Source organism: Alligator mississippiensis, chromosome 14 (genome assembly GCF_030867095.1).
Source record: "Alligator mississippiensis isolate rAllMis1 chromosome 14, rAllMis1, whole genome shotgun sequence".
NCBI lineage: Eukaryota > Metazoa > Chordata > Crocodylia > Alligatoridae > Alligator > Alligator mississippiensis.
The window spans coordinates 12,124,278-12,151,083 of NC_081837.1; the positions used below are offsets into that span (position 1 = coordinate 12,124,278).

General features: G+C 44.0%; 1 protein-coding gene across 10 annotated transcripts in view; it reads right to left on the reverse strand.

The window, feature by feature from the left end:
* AUTS2 (activator of transcription and developmental regulator AUTS2) overlaps window positions 1-26,541 on the reverse strand; it is a 984,419-nt gene extending 957,878 nt beyond the window's left edge. For all 10 annotated transcript variants that reach the window (XM_019493307.2, XM_019493306.2, XM_014608106.3 and 7 more), the window contains exon 1: window positions 25,770-26,541. In XM_019493307.2, coding sequence (XP_019348852.1) covers window positions 25,770-26,063 — 294 coding nt within the window. In that variant the 5' untranslated portion in view covers window positions 26,064-26,541. The remainder of the gene's footprint in view (window positions 1-25,769) is intronic.
* Window positions 26,542-26,806: the final 265 nt, after the last annotated feature.

Here is a 26,806-nt window from a genome sequence, read left to right on the forward strand (position 1 = left end):
GATTTTAATAACACGTGACAGAAAGAAACGTAAGCCAAAGGAAAGCCGAGGAGGAGAATCGCTTTCATCTTCCCAGCAAAAAGCAGCATTTGTCTCTGTACACGGTGGCTTGTGAAATTATTCTAACATGCCTTTCTAAAGCATATCAGCTTGACCGCAAACCTTGAAATTGTCATTTGTCTCCTATACTGGGAGGGCTATTTTGGCACTGGTGCACCACTAGGTCTCTGGCTAAAGAAACATTGCTTCCAATTTCCATCTGTTGATTTGCTTGCCTTCCTCTCTCCTTGGCTCGTGGAGGGAGCAGTGACAGGTATTTATAAGACCCTGGCATCCTCCTTTTCATAGCAATTAGTGTTATTTTGCAAAAAGGGCTGCAAGGTGTGTGCTAATGTAACACAACACCATTCGTGCTGTAACCTTTTTCCAGTTAGCTTGATGAGTGCATTAGGTATGACTTTATAATACACTCGTTACATGCATTTTCTTCGATGCCAAATATGCTTTGCAACTTGCGGAGACTGCTCAGTGACAAAGTGGCTGGCTGGCTCTTAAAGGCTGAACGTCACAAAGGCAGGAGGTCTAAAGTGCTGCACGCACTTTGAAATTCAAAAATAATTAAACGTCTACTAAACCGACTCCTGGGGGAACAGCTTCTGCTCAATATGCAAGGGGCTTCCATCATGCGTTTCCCGCTGAGATGTACTGGACCTGGGAGGTGAAATCCCTGCATCAAGTGGGAATATATCTTTTAAGATTCTTTTTCTGGTGTATAATGAATTGCAGGGGAGGGGCACTTGCATAGTGAAAGCTTAAGAATGGCCAAAAACTTAAAGAAAAGAAAAGAAAAATCAGATATCCCTACACAAAGCCAACAAAAAGCACCCAAGAGACCGAGTTAAAAGCCATGAGATTTTAAAAATAATGCACTTGGAATTCTTCACTTGCTTTGTGGATTTTGCACCTCTGTGTTTTTAGGTCTTCAAGCATTTCTCTTGAACCACAGGGGCTAAAAGTGTGCTTTCTCAAAGCACGAATTTAAAAGGTGAGATGTTGATGTACCTACACAACACCATTAATCATGAGGCTCATGATAAACTTGTGAAAACTTGCAACATTGAGACTTCCACGACATTTCCTTGCTTTTTCAGGTTGATAAGCAGGGGCTACCTGATCAGGGAGGAGAACCAAAAGCTTCTGCAATTGGGATAATGCCCCAGCTGCATAATTTGGACAGGGTTGGTTTTTATTCATTTGCTCTACATCAGGGGTGGGCAAAATGTGGCCCAGAGGCCAGGCTATTCTATCTGGCCCGCAGGACCCCTAAAAAATTTGGAAAATATTAATCTGCCCTGAGCTGCATGTCATGTGGTCCTCGATGGCTTGCTGAAACTCAGTAAGCCATCTGAGTAAGGCCCTCTGCCCAAAATAATTGCCTGCCCCTGTTCAACATCCTAAGCTGAAACAATGACAGCTTTGTTTCAATGCGAGCCATGTTCACAAGAAAAGCAAAGTCTTCATTGCATGTGAATCTTTGACACATTTGCTGTCCTAACATTTTCATTAACACCCTAAGGAAATACACACTAGATGAAGTACTAAAGGTGGACAGATAACTGATTGGATCGTCACACTTAATAAGTACTCATCAACGGCTCCACGTCTAGCTGGGAAGAAATACCAAAGTGGGGGCCCCCCAAGGATCTGTTTTGGGGGTCCGGTGTTGTTCAGCATCTTCACTAATAATTTGGATGGTGGAATGAAGTGCGTGGTTAGCAAAATTGCAAATGACACCAAGTTGGGTAGAGCTGTAGATGCTCCGGAGGACTGGGCTAGAATGACCTGAATAAACTGGAACAATGGTTCACAGTCAGACAAGATTCAACCAAGACAAATGCCAAGTCCTGCACTTGGGATACAGTCATTGCATGCACAAATACGGACTGGGGAATGAGTGCCTAGGCTGCAGTACTGCAGAGAAGGACTCGAGGATTACAGCAGATCCTAGGCTGAATGTGTGCCAGTGTGCTCTTGTTGCTAAATAATAAACCCATCCGTAAATAAAAAGCCAACAGTATACCGACTTTTATTAACAGGAGTGTCACTTGCAAATCAAGGGATATGATTTTTCAGCACATGCGAGGCCTCAACTAGAGTACTGTATCCAGTTTTGGACTCCATGCGTCAAGGAGGTGGACAGATTAAAGAGTCCAGTACACAGCAACAAAAATGATTAGGGGCCTGGGAGGCATGACTTCTGAGGAAAGGCCAAAAGAACTAGGGTTATGTAGTCTGGAGAGGAGACTGAGGGGGGATTTGATAACAGTCTTCAAATACCTGAAGGGCCAGGAGGCACAGGACTAAGAGCAATGGCCTCAAGTTACATCAGAGGAAATTTAGGTTGGAGATTAGGGGGAATTTTCTGACTGTGACGGTGGTCAAGCATTGGAACAGGCTACCGAGAGAAACTGTGGAAATCTCCATCCCTAGAAATGTTCAAAAGCAAGTTGGACAGACACTTGGTTGAGATGGTTTAGTCAGGAATTATCTTGCCTGGAGCAGGAAGCTTTCCTATGGCCCTATGACTAGGTGAAATTTGCCCCGGTACAAGAGGCAGGTCAAAGCCAACGCACAAATTTAAGTCCCACTTCACTGAGAGGCTGTGTAGTGCCTTAGCCTCATCACCACACAGGCACGACATGCACCCAGAGCAAAGCAAAAGGCAGAAATATCATACACAGAATTTGTTCCCCCCCCTTACTCTGTCCCCAAACCCTCCTGCTACAAGTGGGAAACCAAGATAGACAGCTAACTTTGGGTAGCGACTCTATCACAGGGCCACCTGAGTGCCATAGAAAGATTCAGAGGAGGAGTACTACCTGGAGAAAACACAGACCTTAGAAAACTGTAAACGGCCCCTGGCTGTGGACATAGGAAAGCGACGAGCACGTAACAACTCGGGAATCCTTTGCAAAGCCGTTTGCATCGAAAGCATTTCAAGGGGGAGGGGAATGTACAGTGGAATTTAGCAGAAGCTGAAAATGAGTCTTTATGTATACATACACGCAGAGGGAAAATTGCTATCAATTATGCTAGTTAATTATACATTATAATAGAATTAGAGTAAACCCTCCTCATTATCTCCTAGTTCAAAACCTGTTCAGCAGCAAGCTGACCACATGCTGTACTAATACCAATAGCTCCCTTCGCATTAACCTTTATCTTTCCTGCACGGCGTCATTGTTTGCTATGCATATCAGGCTTGTTTTGACCTTGTTCCCGACCGCCCCCTTCACTGAAATCTACCATTTGTAGCCATCCTGGAGATTGGCCCATGTCCCCTGTCAACCACGGCAGTGAAATGTTTTCAAAAAAGGTCTAAAATATTTTATGCTTTTTTGCATTGCTACTTGGGATTCTTCCCTTCGGTCTGAGGTCACCCCGGGCTCGCTTTCCTCAGCGAGGCTGTGACATGACACAGACAGTTTACAAATGCTACTGTGCATTCTGTTATTAGAGGAAATCCTGAGGGACATTTCATTATTACTATTAGTACTATTTTGTACCGGGACTGTCAAAAAGGCATAATTACACAAGTGTCTACAAGCAGAAGCATCGCGTATTGTGGTGGCGCCTCGCTCGCTGTTGCAACTGTCACAGGCAGGACACTGAGCCCTGTGAACTAGCTTGCATCCTTGATACTGTGATTATGACAAAGGAAAGGGAGTTTCTATGGCTGTGATTCACTGCTGGATGTTCAGAGCAGATGCCTGTGTGGGAACCAGGCGTCACATCCCTAAACATTTCTGACAAGTTCTTACTCTGCAGGCTGGTACCACGGGGACAGAATCATCTCCGCGTACAATAGAGAGCTGCAACTCGCATAACATTTGTTCCACAAAATAAATACGCTCTAGTTTTTCAACAAATAAAAATAACATATTTCAAGTGGGCTCCAATAATCCTCTGGAAGTGAAGTACATAAAAATGCCCTGATGCAAAGCCCATCAAAGCCAATAAAGTCTTTTCAGAGAAAAATAAACTGCCATTACCATGCAACAGCCCTGACGGTTGCTGCAGTAAAGACAAGTTCACCTGCCCTGCCCTCTGCTTAAGCTTCCTTGAGTGTTAAACACAGCCCCTTGCCCCCCGCCCCTGCTTTGAGAACAAGTATAGCAACCTGGTTTCTGCCTCTATTGTCTGCTGGCTGCAATTTTTCATGATATATTTCCAATTAGGTTTGGTCATTTTTAAGAAAGTGTTTTTCGAGGAAGGTTGGAGAAGGTCTGTTTTGGGAGAACCTGGGTTATGTTGGGGGAAATGCACACAGGTGCATGCACACCAGAGGCAGGGTTTCACTTAGAAGTGGTTGAAGTTTCAAATGGGCATAAGGATGGTGCTTGGTAAGAAATCAGCCCCTGGGAAAGGTAATAAAATAACCAAACAATTATACTAGGTTATAGCGAACATCATTTACAAAGAATGCAGCAGCAAAGATGCCTGCCTGCCAGGTGCACCGTGCTGCTCCACCTCCCCGCCAGGCTACGCTCCTGCCTGCACCTATACCTCCAACAGCATGGGGTGACCGGGGGGGGGGGGGGGGGGGGGGGGGGGGGGGAGACGCAGGATGGGATAGTGCCCCAGATTTCCTTAGTAATAATATGATCATCCTACCAGCGCAGCTATGAAGAGATGTCAGCTGCCTACCACAGAAAGGAAGAGGCAACAGAATCAAGTGTATTCTTCACATACGAACCCATTCACAAAAAGACATGCATCTGTGAGACAAGTTTTGAAATAGGCAGGCAAGGTTCTTTGGGTAGATGCGATATCTTTTATTAGACCAACTGAGTAGTTGGAAAAAAAAGTTCTTAGCAAGCTTTCGGGCACCCAAAAGCTTGCTAAGAACTTTTTTTCAATTATTCAGTTGGTCTAATAACCATCACATCTACTCAAAGAATCTTGTCTTTGACCAACATGGCTACAACCAAAAACCCAAGTTTTGAAACAGATACATTTGCATGTGTAAAACCCTCACGAGGTTCTCTCTCTCCAGGGATCCCAAATTACAAACCCTGCTTTCAGTCACTGAGGAGTCCCTCTACTGTGACACAGCAAAAATCAATCTCTGTAAGAAGGACATCAAAGGAATTTATAATCAACTCCTAGGAGGGTCTGCATCCCCAGACAAACACATCACTGATCAAGATACATAAAAACCCTTTTTGCTCATGTGTGCATGAACATGCATGCATATGCAATCAAAAGGAGAAGCCACTTCTTGGCCTGAAGAAATCTGGGTAAGGTAATACTTCTCACAGAGATGATTCTCAGCCTTCCAAAATTTTCAAGCTGCACAAATATCTGGTCCTTGGTGAAGAACGTCACCTGGCTCAAGGTTCAAAATTTTAAGCGATTACATATATTTGGTGAGGAATAAGTCACGTGGCTCTATTAAAAAAAAATATATATTTTTTTTTTAAATAGAGCCACGTGACTTATTCCTCACCAAATATATGTATTCGCTTAAAATTTTAAACCTCAAAGCACAGCATCCTAAGTAGGTGCAGTTGTCAAGTCTCAATGAGAAACGTCTACCACTCGGCAGAGGTTCAAGACAGGGCCTAGGCAACACTTAAGTCCCACCTTCTTCTGGAGTCCCTTCTGCACCATATGAATTCCTCTACCTTGACAGGTTACTGCCCAAAAAGAAAAGGACCCACATTCAACAGAAGTTGAGACCCCTACTCATCCCAAGCAAAGAGAAGAAACAGCCAAACATGCCCAACTAGAAGAGAATAATGCTGGCAATCCTCCACGACTGATCCCTCAAACAGATTCTTTCCCTCATGGACTTTCTCTTAAAGAAGGTGAATTTGGCCTTTAATAGAGACCAAAGGACTTGACCCCAACTGTGCAGACCAAAGAAAACCCAAGCCACCTGACTAAGCTGCCAGGACTAGGACAAAACACTAATACTTCCATGCTGCCAAAGCGGGGTTTTTTTTTTAATGCATTAGACCTAGCGCTCTCTCTCTCTCTCTCTCTCTCTCTTTTTTTAAATACTATGAAGACAAAACTGCACTTGCAGAGGAAAGGAACATAAAAAGGTAATAAACATTTAATGATCCAATAATTGGTTATATCAGAGTAATCACTGTTCAGTAATTAACTCCCATTCCTTCTTGCTCATTTGATATTTTCTGTACCCTTTGATAGGTTCCTGTGACAATCAGCATTCCTTAGAATCTCATAAATTGAAACCTTTTGATAAAGCTAAAAAGCAACGATGCCATTAATCACTGCTCTCGTCCCAGTGGCTTTCAGGCTCCGTCTGTGCCTGGGCCCGTCCTCCTTGCCACCCTTTGTATAGCTCCCTCCATCAGAGCTTTTGACAGTGCTCCCCCGCTGCCATTAATATTGATACTTGGCACCCCGAGTTCTCCTTTGCCTCCTAAAGCTACAGAAAAAAATGTGGCGGCAATAAGCAGCGGAAGCCGTTGGCGCCAAAGGGTTAGTGGGAAAACACACCAACGTGAAATTACATCTTGAAAGATAACAAAAAATAATTAAATTGCACCACCAAGAAAGAATGTGGAGAACAGCTGGCATGTTGTTATTATGTAGAACTACAATTACACTCAGGTTAGTGTCATTTCCAACTAATTACCCACAGTAAGCTATAAAAGAGAGACACTTTGGGGTTCCCCTAGGCCCACTGAGAACCATTCTTCACTGCACTGACACCACTGCAAAGCAGTGGGGAAGAGGAGAGATTTCTGTCTGGGGTCTACCCAAATCCAGACCACGATGATATAGGGGCTTCAGGAAGAACCTGCACCTCATTCTGCTTGACAATACCTTCTGCCAAAGGATGCACCCAAAAAAAGGAAGTTTACCTCTGGCCCTTGTCTTAGCATGCACTGAATTCACATCAGCAAAGCTGAGCACTTGGAAGCACAAACTCCGTGTCGGAAGAAGACACCAGACAACACACCAGCCATTTTTAGCCTTCTGAAAATGCCCAATTTATTAATAGGGGTGTAGGTTGTAGCCGTGTTGGTCTAAGGACATAGGCAGACAAGGTTCTTTGGGTGAATCTGATATCGTTTATTATACACAACTTGGGTCTAATAAAAGATATCAGATTCACCCAAAGAACCTTGTCTGCCTAATTTATTAATTGCTTTTTCCAGAGGTTCATGTGGCAAAGCTGTTGATATATAATTGCCCCTTTTTTGTTTTATCTGACTGGCAGTATGGTTAACCTGAAAAAAAACCCCACTATCTTTCAGGTCAGACTTTAGCTAGACTAGCCTGCCATCCCCATTACCCTCTTCTGCCCAAATTCTGATCTCAGACATAACAGAACTATGTCCAAGTAACACTTGCTCTAACCTGAGATCTAAATCTGCCCCCGTTACAATTAAATAGCTCTTCTTCCTTTGGGCTGCACAGATGTCCACTGAGCTCAGAACCAGCACAATGTACTTGTTCTGCCATTCAAAAGACACTTTTGGCATGGGTCTGATCTCTCACGCATGCATTTGACACCACTGCTACTAACAGCGTTAACTGACACTAAATGGAAACTGGCTCAGAATCAGACTTTTTTTTCCTTGACAGAGAACAATCACTTTTCACTTTAGTATTGATGATGGGCCAAAAAAACCCAAGAACAAATGCCACCCCCACCACCAAAACAGCGGTTTTGGTTTCCTGCCCAATCCGTCCAGTCTCAGAAGTCCGGGTCCATCTTCTGTCAGCTGTTAATTCTACAGCACTCCGTTCCTAAATGGTGCTACATAAATTAATACAACACAACTGTTATCCAAGTGTGGGGAATATTGAAATTAAATGGAAACTGTCCTGTTAATCAAAAATGCTTGCCTGATTCACTTAACAATTACATCCTGCACATGGTACCAGGGATTAACCAAACAGATTCAGAACTTCCCTCTGGATCGGGTGCGCTGACAGATATGCTGCTGGCACGCTTGAAGGCATTATGGTCGGGGCAGGGGAGTGCATGTGTGAGGGGGGAAGGTAGGGGAAGGGACGGAAAAATTAAAAAGGAGCTCGTTGCCTCTAATGGAAAAATAACTGCAGAGTGCTGTAACAGATTTCTCCTCTTTTGTATGCATAGGAATATTTATTTAATCAATGTTCTGTAACAAAACAGGCCTCTGGTGAGCTATTGTGGAGAGTGAACTCCATTCAGAGAGTGGTGATTTGAATCTTGCCACCTGTTTAGTTGTTAATGGAGAACACAGCAATATGTGGCAAGGAGGGGAGGTGTTGGGAAGGGGGAGGAGGAGCACCCCAATTTGTACATCTCCAGAGTCCCAAGGTGGCACTACCTGCCAGGGAAATGCTGATGCTTTGTCACTGCTATTCAATTATCCGGCACTACCAGAAGCAAAGCAACGATGCTCAGAGGAATGCATGTCTTAGCCACGGGCAACAAAGAAAGAAGACTGTGGAGGTGGGGAAAGGGCTCAATCCTGCAAGATGCCAAGTGCATCTGGGCCGAATCTGAACCCACCTGCTTGTAGGCCTGCAACACCTCTCTCCCCTGCCCCCGTCAAAGTACTCTCCTTTTGCTATTATGGGCCTCAACATGGAAATACATACCTGATTCCATCCCTATTCACAACAGTACTTAGGCATATGCTTAATTTAAAATGGATGGAACAATGCATTTAAAACGACATACCTAAGTGCTCTCTTGAATAGGGAAGAAGTTAAGCATCTACATAAATGCCGTCCTTAAAACTGGGACTCTGCGTCCAGATGAAAAGCTCAGTGTGGCAAGAATGGAAGGCGTTCCACTGGACTAGTTAATTTTGGATAGGCTTTTAACCTTCCCACCTCAGCATGGTTTGCTGCCAAATGCAAAATCCATGCAATATGCAGTAAGTGACTCTGGGATTCATTTGACACAAAACTCATAACCCAGAATCCTCTCAGATTTATTATGCAAGGATTTAGGGGGAAAAAAGTCCTTACATCTATATTTTTAATTATTATTTGTACAGGGCAGTTAGTGAAAGAGCTATGCTAGTACTGTGACGTATTACACGAGCAGACCCTGACAATAATGACGGGCCTAAATTTATTCATCACAGGTCACAGCTGCCAGAGTCCATAATATGTCCTTTAACATTTTTCATCGCTACAACAAGGATATTTTTTTCCCCATTCTGCAGTGGATTTAAGGTAAGATATTGCTGTTGTCTAACCTTGATACACAGCACAGCTTAGAGAGGAGCTCTCAAAAGTTGATTTAAAACTGAAAAAGAACTTTACTAAATAATACAATTTTATAGCAATGTAAAAGTATAGAAAAAAAATCAAAAGCATTCATCAGATTCTACCAGGTTTACTTTTAAGTGTCAGCTTCCTTTAAAAATAAAAGCAAAATCATGATCAATATAGCTCAGGCTCAAAATACTGGCTTCGTTTAACAAGCAAATTTTAAAATGAATCTACATTCACTTGAAAAACGTAGTATTTCATCACAGCATGCAAGTGCATGGGTATGTTCAACCAGGTGGTCACCAATGAATCTAGGTGCCAACCTCGTCACCTTACTAACTGGACACCTTAAAAACATCAACCAGTCTATCCTTACAGTAGTCTCCGATGTAGGGAAACTATTAAACCCATTTTAAGGATGTGAAAACTGAGTAACAGAAACAGAGCAGAACAGGGCTGTTTTTCAGCATCAGGGCTTATGAAATAAGGTCAGCAGAGTACTTTGGAAAGGACACACATAAGCCTGAGGCTAAATACAGCCTACTCAGCAAAGCTTAAAAACAGCTGCTGAAGAGAGGTACTCAGTCAGGAGCTAGGTAACTTGGCACAGGGAGTCCAAGACACAGCCACAACTGAACCCACATCTTGGCAGTGCCCATTTGGCATTTTAACTGAGGAGCAATTGCGAGGGCTGGGAGATGGCAGGCGAGCCGTTTGGGGACAGGACTTGGGCAAGCCCAACACACAGTGGTATCCTGAGACAGCGTGGGACAGTGGGCAGAAGTGACTGTGGGCCACACAATGTCCAATGTGCTCTCCTTGTTCTAGGTGGGCAGTGGAAAAGGTAGAGCGGGCTGGAAAATAAAATCAAGGCAACATTAAAGTGGAAATGGAGTTCCACAAATTCTTTCCTCTCCCCTGCATTTTCCAGTTGGCAAAAAGTGGTGTTAAGACAGCTCTACTGCTTCCTTGGGTGAGGTCCTGGGCAGTTCTCAATCAGACCTCAGGATCAGGGCCTTTAACTGAGGCAATGTAGCTGCCAGAAAAGGACAGGTTAGTGGCAATAGCATTAAGACCAGAATTTAGGAACCCCAGGACCAACTGCTCAATTTTGCATGAGGATCTTACATGCTGGGTGACCTTTCAGCTCACTGCGATGGGACCAACTCCTCGCCTTTACACTAGTGAAATGGCACTTAACTTCCGGAGAACTGTCCTCTAACCAAGTGGTTCTCAACCTTTTTTGTACCGGGACCCATTTGTAAACATCAGTGGCCAGTCCCAACCCAGGGCCCCCACCACGTGGGGCAGGAGGTAGGTGTGCGCGGTGGGGGGCCCCCAAGCAGCCCCTTGCAACCTGGAACTCTGCCAGCCTGCAAGAGAAAAGCCATGGTTTCCCATGTTTTTCTTCTTTAAAGAAGAAGCCATTTCTAACGTTTATTGATCCATGTTTAAAGTTCATTCGCGACCCTTTCATATGTTCTTGCAACCCGCTTTTGGGTCACGACCCATGGGTTGAGAAACGCTGCTCTAACACATAGCACCCTTAGCAAAAATCAAACACAACCCTCTGCTAATGCTTCTGTAACTCGCGGTCATTCACAAGTTACGCTCCTTTGAAAGTAAAGCAAGTTGCAGAACTCCAAAATGGGAGGAATGAGACAAGTAAAAACATATCGTATATAATATTTCTAAAAGGACAGTGCTAACATTGCTTAATAGCTGGTATATTATGGCCATTATATATAAAATAAAAGATTCTGGAAGGGAAGTTCCAGGTGAAGGTTGCTATATTATTTCTATTATTGGGCTGCATATTTGTGAGGTCTGACAAAGTCCCTTTAGCCTTGTTACTACCAAAGCCACACTGCACGTGAAGTTGGCAGATGAAAGATGAACAGTATTGCCTGTTTATGGACAGAAATTTAATTTCAGTATATGCTCTACCAGCATGTGGTAAAGGAGGGCTATACGACTGGGGAAAGAAGGGCATCTTGTTTATGCACAAATTAACCAACCTTCAGATTTTCCAGGTTTGAAATCCTCCCCCCACCTTTTACCTTGCCATTAGCAAAAGAACCCAAAAAAAAGGGAACAATATAGGCTACACTCTGTAAAACACACAGAGTTGCCTATCTAGGCTTTTCATAGCATTTCTAGTTTTGGCAAGTTTATGCAGACCCCATCTGTCTTAAAGCCCCTGCTCCCCAAGTCATTTGAATAAGTGAAAATCTCAGGATTCAAACAGAAGTCCCCAACTAGATAAAGTTTCATGGTGGAGGGGATAAAAAGCTTGCAAATATGACTCCAAGGCACCCTAAAAGTTCAAACAGTAGAAGGCAAATTAAAGAAAAGAAGGAGATGGGGGTGGTAGGAGCTTAAGTCACTGTCCTGATTTTTGCCATGCTGTATTCGACCATTTCCTTCAAGACCTTTCAAAATCTTTTCAATGACAGGAGGAGGACCTGAGCCAGACATTTAAAAGAAGGATTACAAGAAAAAGGCCATGCGCCTCAGTGACAAGAGTGCTGCTGGAGAATTTATGGTCTTGTCAAAGATGCTGCCACCTCCGTCTCAACACAGGGGTGAGGTACAGACATTACACTTTTACAGGCATGAGTGATAGGAAACTAATCTATACCCATAACGGAATAGAAGAAGTTCACCAGACAAAACCAGTCTATACCTGTATCAGAACAGAAGTTCAGCACGCAAAGGCTGGTTTAAAAATGGTGGAGCCCGGTCCAGGATTTGCTTGTTCCCCTCCTTCCCCCTCCACAAGGGCGAAGGCACGTTCTGTTTGCTATCGATTTAAACTATACCACTTACAAAAAAAGCACATAACTTAGACAGATCCCACCTTGGACTTTTTGAATGTCTGTAGCTAGCCAGGGAGCTCACACCAGATTCTTAATAAAAAAACAAAACCCTTTGCTAATCTATATTAACTAATGTAGTCAAGTAGGCTGCCCTATAGCTAGGCTGCCCTATAGCTACCAGCTGAAAATGTAGTGACCTATACTTTAACACTGTAATCTAATCCTTGAACTAAAGGCAGTTTAATGCCTTTACAAATCCATATGTTTTCTAATACCACCATTGCTGTCAGCAGACTACAGGAGTGCCTCTTTGAAGATGGAAGTAAAATGACAAAGCACATCATTGTGAAGGCAATTATATGCTGCAGTAACCATTTTACAACGGCCCATATGGGCTGTATTTCAACAATGCAATTTCCAAATCTGCCTTCGCAAACATACATCTCTGTCCCTAGTCCCAGGTAGAATTTGCAAAACAAAATAAGAGCACAGCCAGAACAAATCCAGAATATGGATAACAGATGTAGAAATGTGCAAACAAGGATGCTATAGCAATCCTCGTCTGGGTACAGCACAGAGAGAGCACAACCACAGCACTTCCTGTAAGACTGTTCACATCAAAACCATTCAGCAAGGGATTTTCTGACACCTGGCTCCAGCAGAAATCTGATGATGTTTGCATGCTTTCCCATAAAGCTGCCCATTTCTTTGCTGCAATTCTTCAGGGACCAAATGGCTACGTTCATCACCTACAAACTAATGGGCCCAAGTATTATAAGAGTGTAAATGTCAATGGGAAAGAGGTGATCAAAGGAATACGACTGGGAATAACAAGACTGAATAAAGGAAATGTAAATGCAAGTAACGTATCAGAAAAAAAGGCGGTTAACTGGAGCCCCCACGGTAGTGAAACTTTTGTACTGGGGAAAGATTCTTGGGTCACTGAATACTAGAACAAGTGTTTAAGAACGGACTGCAAGAAAGTATCCAGCGTTGGCAGGAAGATGGTCTGCGCAATGTAACAGGACACTGCCATCTTTAAGCTCTAAGGGCCCAACTACCCTAGTCCTCCGCTCCTGTCGTTGGATCATGGCAGAGGGGAACAAAAATGCTTTTAACCTGCCTCCATGCTCCTTGTTCTAGGACAACCAAACGCCTTGTCAGCACCCCAACAGCAACTAAAACCACCATGAGGCTACTCCAATTTACACTTTCCTAGCCGCCTGGAAACCACAGCATTACTGCAATCAGAATACATGAGACACACTGCTGGTATAATCAGTACAGATCAAAGAGACAGATGGATACAAGGTGAAACTGTAACTGTGCCTTCAGTAGCCAACCCTAGACAAGTTCAAGATCCCATACTTATCATCCTCAGCTCCTAAAAAGAATCCATTTGAAGCTGGATTAAAGTCTTTGACATGCTCTTGTCCATGAGCAATATGACCTCTCAGAAGCCAAAATATTATCCAAAACAAAGAAAACAAGTAGCACAGTCCTTTGCGACTTAGCTAATAATGCAGTATTTACATTTGGGAAAAAAAAAGGTGTTTTTTTTTACTCACAGGAAAGTGGAAATGCCTGCCTGTAATTGCCGTTAAAAATTAATCGTGTTTTGAGATAAATGAAGATAAAAGCATGTTTTACTAATTATCTTTTGCAGCTTCTGCTCATGAAAGATTAAAGGTGGAGGAAGAAGTTGTTGATGTGGCGAAGACAAAAAATAAATGACAAAAAAAACCCTCCTTTTTAAAATCACTTTGAAAGTAAATGCCCAATAGGATTGATCTTTTGAAATATCCAGTTGTATTAAAACAGGACCTTTATTTGATTTCAAAGAAAAAGAACGTGCAATAGCACACATACCACCCAGCACCCCTTTTCATTGCCCACCTGACTGTGGGTGGGGGCATGGAAGTCATGAAATCTGTTGCTGAAAAACCCAAACAGGGCTAGGTAACCAATTAATAAAAAGAGGTGGGTTTTTCCATAACCACACATTCAAGGAAATGTGCCAATGTCTTCTTATTTGCATATCTGGCAGACTGCCCCGGATGACTAATACATAAATGACAACATACAGGTGTATTAGTTTAGAATTTGCCTTTAATCTGGGGTGTCAATTTGCTTCTGTTTTAATTACATCCATCTTGATATGTTATTACAACCTTATGAAACTTCTTCATTATGTGAATGGTTATAAATATATACACATGACAAACAGTTGTTATAAATTTTCTGGTTCAACAGCAAATAGGCACAGGATCTGAGCCCACACATCATGCACGTTTCAGGTTTCAGCATTTTTATGCCCCCTTCATATTCTTTCATCCAGAAACAAGACCCAATAGGTTTAATGGCTCCTCAAAATGTTCTTCTGCTAGTAGCAGCATCCTAACATAAATGCGATCAGTTTACACACACATCTCAGCATATTTGCAGCCTCCTGTGTTGGGCAAATGTCTGTTTGTCATTAGAAAAAATATAGAGTAGATTGCACTGAGGTCTTATAAACATGCAGCAAACCCAGTTTGTAGTTATATAATTTACTGGGTTTTTCAACGCACATTCTGAGGTTGAAAACTTGGCAACCCCATCCACCAGATGTATCTTTCAGATCCCAGAACTCATTAAAATTTACTTTTTAAAAGTCCAGCGGACTCAGCTGTTGAGCCACAATAATTGCATTTTTATTCTTTTTTTTCCATAGTTAAAATGACTAATGCTGGAAGAGTCAGAGCATATGAGCACAACAGCCAGCCAATATAAGTTACCAGTGACTTTTAATCATTCAGTAATATCCAAATCACATAAAATACAGAGGGGCAATTTTCCCCTTAGAACAGATACTGGTGAACTTCAGCGTTTTGATCCAAAAAGGAGTGAACAAAAATCTCACACCACAGGGTGACAATCCAAAGGTCCAAATGTGTCCTTGACAAACATTCAAAACCACAAGACCAAAGAGACCGCCATACAAATCATAACACGTACCTGCGCATCTTCCCCAAAACCTCCTCCCAGCTGTTTACCACACTTTCTTTGGATATTAATATCACCTTCACTGCCTCTGTCCTCTATAAATATCCACTCAAACACAGGCATTGTACAGCCCAGTTAGAAGGTCAATAGGCTTCAGCCATTTCAGAAAAAAGTCCAGGAGAGTATACTATGAAGGGAAGGATCTCTCAAGAAGAACAGTCCACCAGCAGCTCCCCGCTCCTGCATACTAGGAGGGGTTGGTTCAAGGGTCCTCACTGATTTCAAGAGCAACAGCAGATCACAAAGAGGAAAGTTGTTTCTCAGGCAGGAAGGGCTCAGCTCATTTAGGGGCTTAGGGGTGAAAAAAAAAGAATACCTTAAGCAAATATATTTTTCTATATTATCTAAACTTCAGAAGTGGTCAGTGTGCGCAAGTCATAATGCATCTCCTGCAAAAATGTACACATGCAATTATACAGTGTTCACTGCGTCTGTCCTTAACTTGCTGCGTGGCCTTGGAAAAGCCAGTTGTAGCCACTCCTTTGTCTCATCAGTTCCACAGATGGATACAGGTGGAAAAGTCGAGTTATCTTTACCTAGGATAGGAGTGTTGGGCAGGTTAGTTAATATTTGCCCAAAGTGAAGTACAACTTGGTAAAATGAGGTAGTTGCTTGTAAATCCATCTGAAGGATAAGGAATCATAGGGTGCCTGCAGACGTGCAGGGACACTGCTCCGGTGCACTGTAATTACAATTAAATGAGTCTGCTGGAGCCTGCAGCCCCTGTGTCTCATGTATTCAGCATCCAAACACTTCAACATGGTGGTGGGGGCACCGTAGCTAAATCTTGTTGAATGAGCTTCTGTTAAGGCACCCCCGTCACCATTTTGAAGTGCGGGAAGCTCAATACACAAGACACTATGGGTGCTTCAATTAAAGCAGCTCTTGGAGCTGCTCTAATTAAAATCTGCCCTCACCCCTAGAGCATGTGTAAAGATGCCCATGTGCCAAGTATTATACCTCTACAAAGTTTCTCTCATTGTCAGTCTATTCCAGAGCAAGAGTTCTCCATGAATTTTAAAATATATGGTTCGTGTGTGATCACTGTAAGGTCTATGGGTGCTTAAATTATTTTTTTTTATATGATTAGTCAAAGCCTATTAAAGTGTTATAAAACATTTTACAGTGAAGCAAAAAATATTTTTCTTTTCAAAATTTCCAGTAACTAAAGCTAACAATTCATTAATGCAGAGTGCGCTATGCCTTTTTCATCTAAAATTAAGACTGGGATTTTTTTCCATGGCAAAATTCTGACTACCCCCCTTTCTCCTGCCCTTTCTGCCTTGTCCTTTAACAAAAAATGGAAAAACCACAATGAGAAACAGCTCTGACTAAGGTAACGGTACACACGCTCTCTCCCTCTCTCTCTTTCCTCCTACTGATTTTTGCATAATGGAAGCCAAAATTCATATATCAAGGTTACAAAGAATACTAGGTCACTTAGGAATTTGAGTGGCTAGATAATCTTCCACAGACTCTCAGTGACCCTGGCCAAGTCACCGTAGGCCACCCCTTTTGGACATGCCAGATTTCTTTACACACAATGGCTGCTGCACATTTAATCTGGCTCATGGGGAATCTTTCTAGTTAGTCATGTGTTACGTGCATCTTTCTCTGGCTGGTGCTCCAGAACTGCAGTTGTGGGAATCTACCGTCAAATGCCTCTTCCTGATCACACCCTGCAGCATCCACGTAATCGATCCCACTGTTTCCCAACCAGCATGCCGCGGCACAAAAGCGTGCCATCAGAAATGAACAGGTGTCCCGTGACATTTTGCCCTGGCAACAAGCTACAATAGGTACGAGGATGGGGAATGCCTTAATAGGTGTGCTGCAGAACATTTTTATTAATGTAAGTGTGCCTTGGGCTGCAAAAGGTTGGGAAACACTGATCTAGCGCATGCAGCTGAAGTCAACCCTCCCCGCCTACTCTTTGCAGCAGGGCCAAGGTGGTTGGTTGCTTGATGAATAAACTCCTGGCAATTGAAGGGCAAGACTGGGCTTGGAGGGGAGGGGATGGAATATGCTGGAGGGAGAAATGGCACTAACCTCATTCAGACATGACCTGCTCCACGTACAATTCAATAAAAAACAGAATATGGGCTAACTAAACACGCCCATTCTTCAACTCCCATTTTGGGAAGCCATCACACAGGAAAGGCACAAAACTAGGATCCTCTGAAAGATCCTCTGGAATCAGTAGCACTTTGAGTACCAAGCAAGACAGTTCGGACAGCCAGGAACTTGCTCGTGCGCGCAAAGCTCTATTAATTTATTCGCATAAAGTGCAACCTCATTTCATCATTTTTTTTTTTTATCAACAATACCATCTGGGCAAAATACAATGACATCAGTGTAAATTCGCCCAGATAATGTGTCATGTAATGTGATCAAATTAAACTCGGTAAGCAAGAATACACACAGCTACTATACACAGTGCCAGGGAGGCCTATTCTAGTTTTCCCGTTGACTTTTATCCCTCTCTCTCCCACTACTAAAACCCAAGCCTTCCTATTCAAAGGATTTACCCCTTTTAGCTAAAGCCTTCTCTCCCCGCCTCCCAAAAGTGTGAACTTCAATGCTACTAATGCTGCCAAGCTACCCTGCCAGGGAGAAGAACCTGAAGATATTAGTTGACTCATCATCTTAAAGGCAAATGGTAAAGCAGAGCCCAGCTTGGGATTTGACAAATTGTCACCGCAGATTCTGCAGCTACAGCAAAACAGATCCCTACTTGCATTAGCCATTTGCCATTAGTTACAAACTGGATTTTCATAGTATCCATTTTACGGCATAGGGATTTTACAAGACTATAATGTTCTGAAGTAGTCTTCACGATGGCTTGTTGCCAAGTCAAAACGCCAACAAATTGACTACAAAAAACTCATGCAGTTGGTAATTTGTGGTGTCTACTGAGCCAAACCCCGAACTAGAAAACAGATCCTGAACTGATAAATCATAAGGATGATACATAAAAGCATCAAGGAGCATTTCAAACAGCTTTCCTTCCCAAAACCAACATTAGATTGCCTCAAACAGAATGTCAAAGCTCAAATAAAAGGAAGACTGAGAGTTAAACATTTCCACATTTCAGCCCACAACTTCCTAACTCCATTACCCTTTTATTAATTGCATTTGAGACTTCACCAAACTTCAGCTTGGGCTATTTTTAAAGTCTATCTGACTCAACTTATTGTTACTCAGAACAAAAAGATTAAACTTCTAATTTAGCTGCAGATAATTACAAGGCTGCAGGTCAGACCCCCAGTGTAATATAGTAGGGTCTCCAAGAAGAAATGACAGTAAAAGGGCTTTAAAAAAAGGGAAAGAAAGAAATAAAAGAGAGAAAGTGCATATACAACCACCACAGAGATGGCAGAAACTTTTGGCCAGAAATCCTCGAACTTTAGAGTAACAATGTTGAATGGCTTCTGAAGTGGGGACAGATGTTGCTGGCATCCACTACCCAGCTCTTACTAAGGAATAGTGACATAGAGAGCAATACATCCTACCTGAAAGTTGCACTTTCAGTAACATCTCCTCCTAGGTCTTGGTGTTTCTGTGCAGTTCCTGATATTTCTCTATTGATCCCAAGTGTTGTAACTCAATCTTTCACTTACTCAAAGCCTTGGATGACCTTTGGTTGATTTCTTGCCTTTCCCTCCTGATCATTTTCCTTCCAAATTCCTGATCCTTCACCCGTATGTTATAACACTGTATTTCTTTAGACCCCCTACATCTGTGCAGAGACCACAAAACTTAATGAGAAAAGTTTACCTTATCACTAAACAGTTTAAGAAAGAGATGCCAAGATAGAGAGGGATAAAGGCATCTTTTGTCTTACTGATACAGGTGTATAACTCCTAGTGCTAATCAGAGTGGAGCTCTCTCCGAGTCTAAGACAATGTCTGTACGCTAAACTTTTTTTCCTCCAACTTAGTCACTTCTACCACCATTTGCAGAACGTAAATAATCCCCTCTTCTCTTACATTGCTAGCAAAAGAACAGAAGCATTTTAAATAATAAATATATATATATAAATTAACCATAACTCTCCTGACTCATTTCTTTTCAACCTAGAAGGGACTTTCTGGCCTCAAATAGAGTCTATTGACTTTGGTTATCTAAGTGCTCAGCCTTTCTGAAAAGTGTCAGGCTTTTATACAGGGTCTTCCTCAAGTCCTTGTGCACAACCTAAGTTACTAAAGTTTAAAAGTGCACAAGGACTTTAGGAAGACCCTGTATATGCTCTTAAAATTTAAGCAACCAAATTCAAAAATACTGTACAGGGTGTTGTGTCCATGATACACCCCATTGATTTAATTTCCCCTGGTCACTCTACGGCCCATTCCTCCTGGGTACGTGCAAGGCCATTTGCAAACCTAGCTTCAGGTTAAGTTTCCCATTTCAGCTTTTAGTGAAATATTAATACAGGCCACCAGAACTAATTCCAGTATGCGCCACCAGCTTAAAAATGCTCATGGCTAGCAAGGACTATTGTTAAATTGGTACCCCCTGTTCCCTGCCAGCCTCACTCTCACAACTCATGCATGGAAACAGAGGGCAGGACAAAGAATCTAAATCAGACAAACATTCCTCCCACCACCACGATTTGCTGCCAGCACCAAACTAACACCTGATACAATGATGCTGCTGTATCAGGGCAACTGTGAGAAGATGAAATTCCCTTGGAAATATACCCGGAGAGAAACAAGATGGACCAAACTGTTTCGTTTTTGATGAAACCTCAGAAAGAATACGCATGCAGACTGATCAAGCAGGCTTTGAGCCTGATAAGGAAACTGCAATTTAGCGAAAAAAGCCACATTGCAACTCATGTTTTGTTACCCAACCCAAAGCTTCTACCTTCATATAGCAAATATGACCGAGTTAATTTTACAGTAGGTCATATATGATCTCTATCATGCAGTCAGTTCTACAAGCTAAGTCCAGCTCTCAGATGTACAAGGACAAATGTGACTGACCAGGCAGGGCGCACATGCGTGCCCACACACATTAAGGCCCACGTTAGTACCTTCATATTCTGTTTGCCCAAGTCATGCACACAGTTTGCAGCCCAAACAGCTGTTAAACTTTATCCCAAGTAGTCTTACATCATTCTCTCCCTCCATCAGATAGAAGGGGGTTCTATCTAGCCAGCATCTACCTTGGTCACAAACTCACTGCAACAACTACTCAAAAAATTATTTACACAAGGTAGATAGGATAATCAGACATGGAATTTGAAGCTCGTTAAACAGCTCCTTGACAAATATTTGTGAGCATTTTCCATTTGTAATTAATTACGATGGGCTTTACCTGACAATGATTTAGCATGGTCTCAAAACAGACCCAAGCCTGCATATTGAACAGAGATTAGCTCAGCAAACATGCTGCAAGATTGGTGCCAAAGTTTTGAAAAATGAATCACCATTCAAATACAAGCATTTCCCCCCACTACCCTATGTGTGTTATTTATAAACCTTTCAGGCTTCTCAACTGAGCCATCCAAGTTGCTAAACAACTGTCCACCGAAAGATCACTCTCTGGCTCATTGTTCAGAAAACCTGAAACCAACTGCTTACTCTGTAGGATGGACTGAGCTGACTCAGGAAACATGAAGTACTTCCCTTGGTCTAAGCTACCTCAGCACTCGGGTCAAATTTCATCTCTCATCACAATGAGCTCTCTCCACTGCTGCACCTCACTCAACAACCGCATCAATTCTATTTTCCACCCAAGCCCTGCAAAGGGGAGAGACGCTCTTCATGAAACCTTCTCTCTCTCGCCCACCAATACACTGGCCTCCCTTTCAACACTGCCAGAGCCAATTACAGAAAATCCAAAAGAGGGATTTTCACAAAAGGAAAAACCTGGGCGTTATCTGTCTGAGAAGCTTTTCTTCTGCAGGTCCTAAGAGCCCTTCTTGTCCATAAGCCAAGCACAAGACTCACTGCTGATGGGGCCCATCTCACATAACAAAACACACACCATTGTGCCACCGCTGGTTACCAAGCTCAATAAAACAGCTATGGTACATAGGACCATACATAATAGGAGGGCACTGAATGTCTGTCCCTTTCTCTTTCCACATTTAAAAAAAAAAAAATGACGTTGAATGATCAAAAGAAGAGCTGGTAAAGGGATAAGGAGATTTAAGCAACTTGCAGGGTGTGTGTTGTGCTTAGCTACAGCAAGACACCACCAGTGCCTCAAAGTGAAGTCCAGGAAAATACCCTGAGTGCTTACACTAAAGGAGGAGCAGATTTGGTGTTTTGAAGGGTGAAGTCCAAAAGACCCCTCGCAACGTGCAAAACAGACCTTCCATTTACACAAACCAGGCTGCGGCAATGAGGCTGACTGTCCTCAGCAAACATACACAGCAAGCAGCACTTGCAAGCAACATCCACAGGAAGGACGCTAGCCTGTGGTTGTTAGCGTGAGCAATCGAGAGGCACCAACCCCTGTTAAAGACTCATCCTCTTTTCGTTCCCCACCTCCTTCCCCCTCCTACTCCACTGAGCAAACAGCTAAGAGATCAAGGCACAGGGTGCAGTAGAAGTAGAAAGTATTAGCAAGCAACAGTAAATAATGGGTGCTTTTCTACATCCCAACTAAGGAGAAAGCTATAAATTTCAAACAGGACAGCAGCTCAGAGAACAGGAGCCTGCAAAACAAGTAACTGTATCAAGAGAAAGGAGCATTTACTGACACGCATTATACCATAATTGGCATTAGCCTATGCCACAGAATGAACCTTCTTCCTCTTCTACCCTCCTTTAGAGTACCTCTGGCTAGTACAAGCTTGGCATCCACATTAGTTGTCCCACATCCTAGCAGGTACACAATTAGGAAACTTTTTTTTTTTCCTAGTAGTGCCAATGTAACATGTTCAATGAAGTACTTGGGCACTGGCTCCCATGATTTTACACTGCTTCATCTAGCTCAATTACTTTTATGCACAATAACTTTTATGCACAGTATAGCCCTTTACTATATTATTGTGAATAACAATATTCACAATAATATAGTAAAAGGGCAGTCCCATATATCCCATCCTCCTCCCCACTGTCACTGTGCACAGATATAGTACTGAAAAAGTGTCTTCAAAGCACACACACTCAATTCACATCACTCTCCCTTCCTGCTGCTACCCCTCCTTCAAAGGCAGTATCTTCTGCTTCTTATTTTCTGGATTTGGGTGTAAGCCCAGCAACCACTGCTGCTGACCCTTTTTACGCAACATGACCAAAGTGGCCTGCTTTCTCTTTCCATACTATAGTAGCAACATGGAATCCTAAGCTAATATTTAATGTACAGCATGAGGGCAATCTTTTCAGATATTCGGCACTACAAGCTGAACCAATGAAAAGATTTTCATCGATTTCAGTAGGCTTTGGATCAGGCCCTGGCTAATAAATGTACAAACACCGAGGAAGTTATTTTATGGCACCCAAGACTACTTGTGTTGGCTCAAGTACATCAACACCTACATCTCTCTTATCATCACCCAGACCATCTCACTGCAATAGTGATTCTCATGGCCAAGCAAAACTTCAAGCTGGCATAAGCAATATGCATATCAAGTCCAACCTTATTAAGCTGGTGTTAGACACTTCTACAGCTCTCTGTTCCTCAAGAAACTCTCTCAAGATGTATACACCCAGCCATATAGGAGGGGGGAAAAGAGCAGCAGCACAAAACAGTGATTTTGTGACAGTATTTCTCAACGCAGCATGAAATCATTAGGTCAAGATGTGTCACCTATCACATGCACATTAAAAGTATGTCAAGTCTCAGTGTGCTAGCTATTGTTTTATCTGAATAAGGTATTAGCTAGCAGAGCTGGCTAATGTTTCTGAACTCCTTTTTAATGATATAGAATTACCACAGGAAGCCTTCAGTCACCATTCGTAATTCAGCAACAAGAAGAGAGCGCACAGCCATTATTTTCATTTCAAATTTAAGAAATGCGAAAGCAAAGACAACATGGTCATTTAAAAACATCTTCTGCAAGTTAAAATAAGTGCTCCAGAGCAGGTTGATAGATAGTCCTGGAAGTTTATACTCACCATAAAACAGTTTTTTTTTTTTTCCTTGTTGGTAAACAACGTAAGACAACCCTAGGCGATTTTTGGAGTTCTTATTCACTCATAATTCCTATAAAATACCAACACAAGTTTTGTTTAAGTCCAGAGAATCAAGTTTGGTCTACTAAATCTATCACTACATTTCTCATTTGGGATAGTGAACACTTATATGCACACGTGCTCCCATTGGCTTGGACAGGCTCCTTGAGGCAGCAATCACCAAGGTAAAAAATAACTGTAAAATCAAGTCCTATTGGGCTCTCAATAATTGTTCATTACTGATTGCAACCATCTAATCTCATGCATTTGGGGTATTTCTCAGGTAGAAGACATTCTCCTTTCAATTTGCGCTACAGTACATTCATTACTCCAGTGGAGTGACTCTGGATTTGTCTTAGGGATAGCAGAGGAGAGAATTTGGCTCCAAGTCTGAAAAAACAGACAATGCTATTAAGTACTCCTGGCTAAATATTTAAATGGTTTTCAAGAGCTACACAGATTTTTTTGTTAAATGATCAGCTTCATCTTCACATTTATTTTGACAGTTCACAATTGTTACAGTTGCGATTCCATTAAATGTAAACCCAAATAAATCTGCCTTTCACAACACAAACTTTGCAAAATCCTACAAGGCAGAATTTATAAACAACAAAGCCCTTAAAATAAACCGGGCAGAGCTTTCCTAAAACAACCACATCCCCTTGATTACATACCCCAGGACTAGACTATTTTAACATTTTAGTTAATGAAGTAAACACTGGAAGATGGAGAGAGGACAGCATCCTGATCAGGCTGGGAGGGCATGCACTGGCCTTCCTAAAAAAAAAAATCAAGCCTGGACACTACAGCGTATCCCGAGCCAAGAGGGCTACGCAAGGGCAGACTGAATCCAGGCATGGCACTAAGCTGGTAACTCCTAGGCTCAAGTAGAGACGTAAATTGGATACATCCAGCATGTCTTAAAAGCCCAGTGGGTGCAAACTGTGCATTCAATTACCTATCACATGGGTTGTTTTATTTCTTTAATTTTTTTTTATTTTTTTTTTACACCGAGAACAGCTGGTGCCAGCCAACAAAAGACTCTCCAGTTTGATTGCAAGGCCCCCACATGCAACAGTAAATATTAAGAAGGGGGTTAGGAGGGCGGCGTGGGGAAGACTGCAAACAATAAGTAGAACCACTTGTAACAGTCTCTTTGATGTGTCCTGAGACAGCAGCAAAGACAGGGATGGTAGTTCGGATTCACAGCAGCGTTTCACATCAGAACAGGAGCTGTTTCATCACATATTTCAAAAGGCAAAGGAAAAAAGGGATGGGGGGGAGAGAACGGAGGACCGGGAGGGAGGGGGGGGGGTCCACACCATCAAGTTAAAGGAGCAGCAAGCACAGACAGCCAAAAAATAAATAAATAAAATAAATAAAAAAATAAATCAGATCCCCGCCCCACAAAAGACAGCCTGTAGACATCTGACATTGCCGCGATGTTTCTGTCTCATCCGCCTCCCCATCCTCCAGAACACCCAGCAGCGGATCCCAGCACAAAAAGGTATAACCTTGACCACGAAGCACAAGTGGAAACCTTCAACCACCGCCACAACTGCCCAGTTCCACCCCCCGGCCGTGCCTGGCCGAACCGAGCCCAGCACCCTGGGCTGCCTTGGAAAAACCACTGTCACAAAAAAATAAATAAATCAGAATCCAGCCTACATGGCATGGAAAAGTTTGAATCGGAGCCTTTCTGGCCTCCCACGGGTGGGGGGCTGAGGAGCAGGGCTGCCACCACCATGCCCTGTTTTGCGGTGGGAAGAGAAACACACACACACACACACACTCTCTGCAAAAATAAATAAAAAGCCAACTCCCTTCCCTGCATGGCTTGTGGGTCCCACATTTTTTTGCAGCAAAAAAGCCTTCCTCCCAACCTGCCATCCTCCCCCCCACCTCCTTACACACACATCTGTCCCAACACCACTTGCCGCCCCCCAGTTGCAACCGAGCCCCCTTCCCACCTCCAGCCCCCCACCTCCAAAGCACGAAGCTGGGCTGGCTGGGAAATGTGCATGTGGAAAGCAACGCTGCAGGTGTTCAAGGAATAAAGAAAGAGACACAGCTCTTCACACAGAGGCGCGCACACAAAGCAAAAAAAAAAAAAGCAAAAAAAAAAAAGCACTTCGGAGAGAAAAAGGGACAATTGGGTGACAAGCCCTTCAGATGTCGTGTGTGCCCCCCCTTCTCTTCCTTCCTTCCTCCACACCCCCCCTTTCCTCCTCAGCCTTTAACCCTTGCAGGGGAGACATCCCCCTTTTGCAGAAGAAAGGAGGCCAGTCTCCCACCCACCCCTTTCAAAGGGAAGACGCCCCCTCCTCACTCCCCCAGCACCACTCCCCAGGGCTGGCAGGGTGGGTGGTGGTGGTGGTGGTGGAGAGGGGGGGAAAATCATCAACACCAAATAGACTTAACCAGCCACAATGATGGGGGGCAGCTGCATTGTTATCCAGCCGGAGAGGGAGGGGAGGGACGGGGGGCTCGGCACACACAAAGCCCGGGGGCTGCTCACCTCCAGCGCTTCAAAAGTGACGAAGCTGGACATGGCGAAGCCATCGATGATGTCCTCTTCGGCCGAGGAGGACTCTCGCCGCTTCCTCCGGGGGGGTCTGGGTCGGGACGCCGGCGGATTCCCATTGTCTTCCTTCTCGGAGCCCGACGAGGAGAGCAGCGAGGCGGCCCGGGCCCGGGCCCGGGGGCGGATGGAGGCGCCGCCGCCGCCGCCTTGGGAGCGCCTCTCCCGGTCTCGCTGCGACCTGGATCTCCTCTTTTTGCGGAGCCCGGTGCATCGCGTCGGGCCATCCATGGCTCTCGCTCGCCCGCGCCCGCGTCCCCCCGCCGCAGCCACCAGCCCGGCTCCCCCGGCGGAATCCAGGGGGCGGGCGGGGGAAGGAGACGGGCAGCCCGGAGAGGGAGGGAGGGAGGGAGAGAGGGAGGGGAGGGGAGGGGAGGGGAGGGGAGGACAGGCAGGGAGAGGGAGGAGGACCAGGAGCAGGAGCAGGAGGAGGGGGAAGAAAAGAATCCAAGTGCGGTTCCAGCACCGCCGGCGGCGAGCTCCAAACCGGGGAGAGGAGGAGGAGGAGGAGGAATGGCGATCGCAGGTCGCCTTTGTAGGGGGAAGAAAAGGGGAAAGAGAGAAAAGAAAGGCTCGGCGAGCAGGCGATAAATCAGGATAGCGGAATGCTTTGATCCAGGGGCTGCGAGAGGGTTTCCGAGACGGGGAGGGAGGGAGAGAGGGAGAGACCCGGCGCGAGGGGAGTGTTTCCTTGCACACTCGCGCGCACGCACGCATCCCTCCTCGCCGCCCCGCTCCCCCAAATCCCTCCTCGCTGCCCTTATTCACCCAAATCCCCCCTTGCTTCCCCACTCCCTCAATCCCTCCTCGCCTCCCTACTCCCTCAATCCCTCCTCGACTCCCTACTCCCCCAAATCCCCCCTTGCTTCCCCACTCCCTCAAATCCCCCCTTCTCCTCCCTACTCCCCCAAATCCCCCCTTGCTTCCCCACTCCCTCAATCCCTCCTCGCCTCCCTACTCCCTCAAATCCCCCC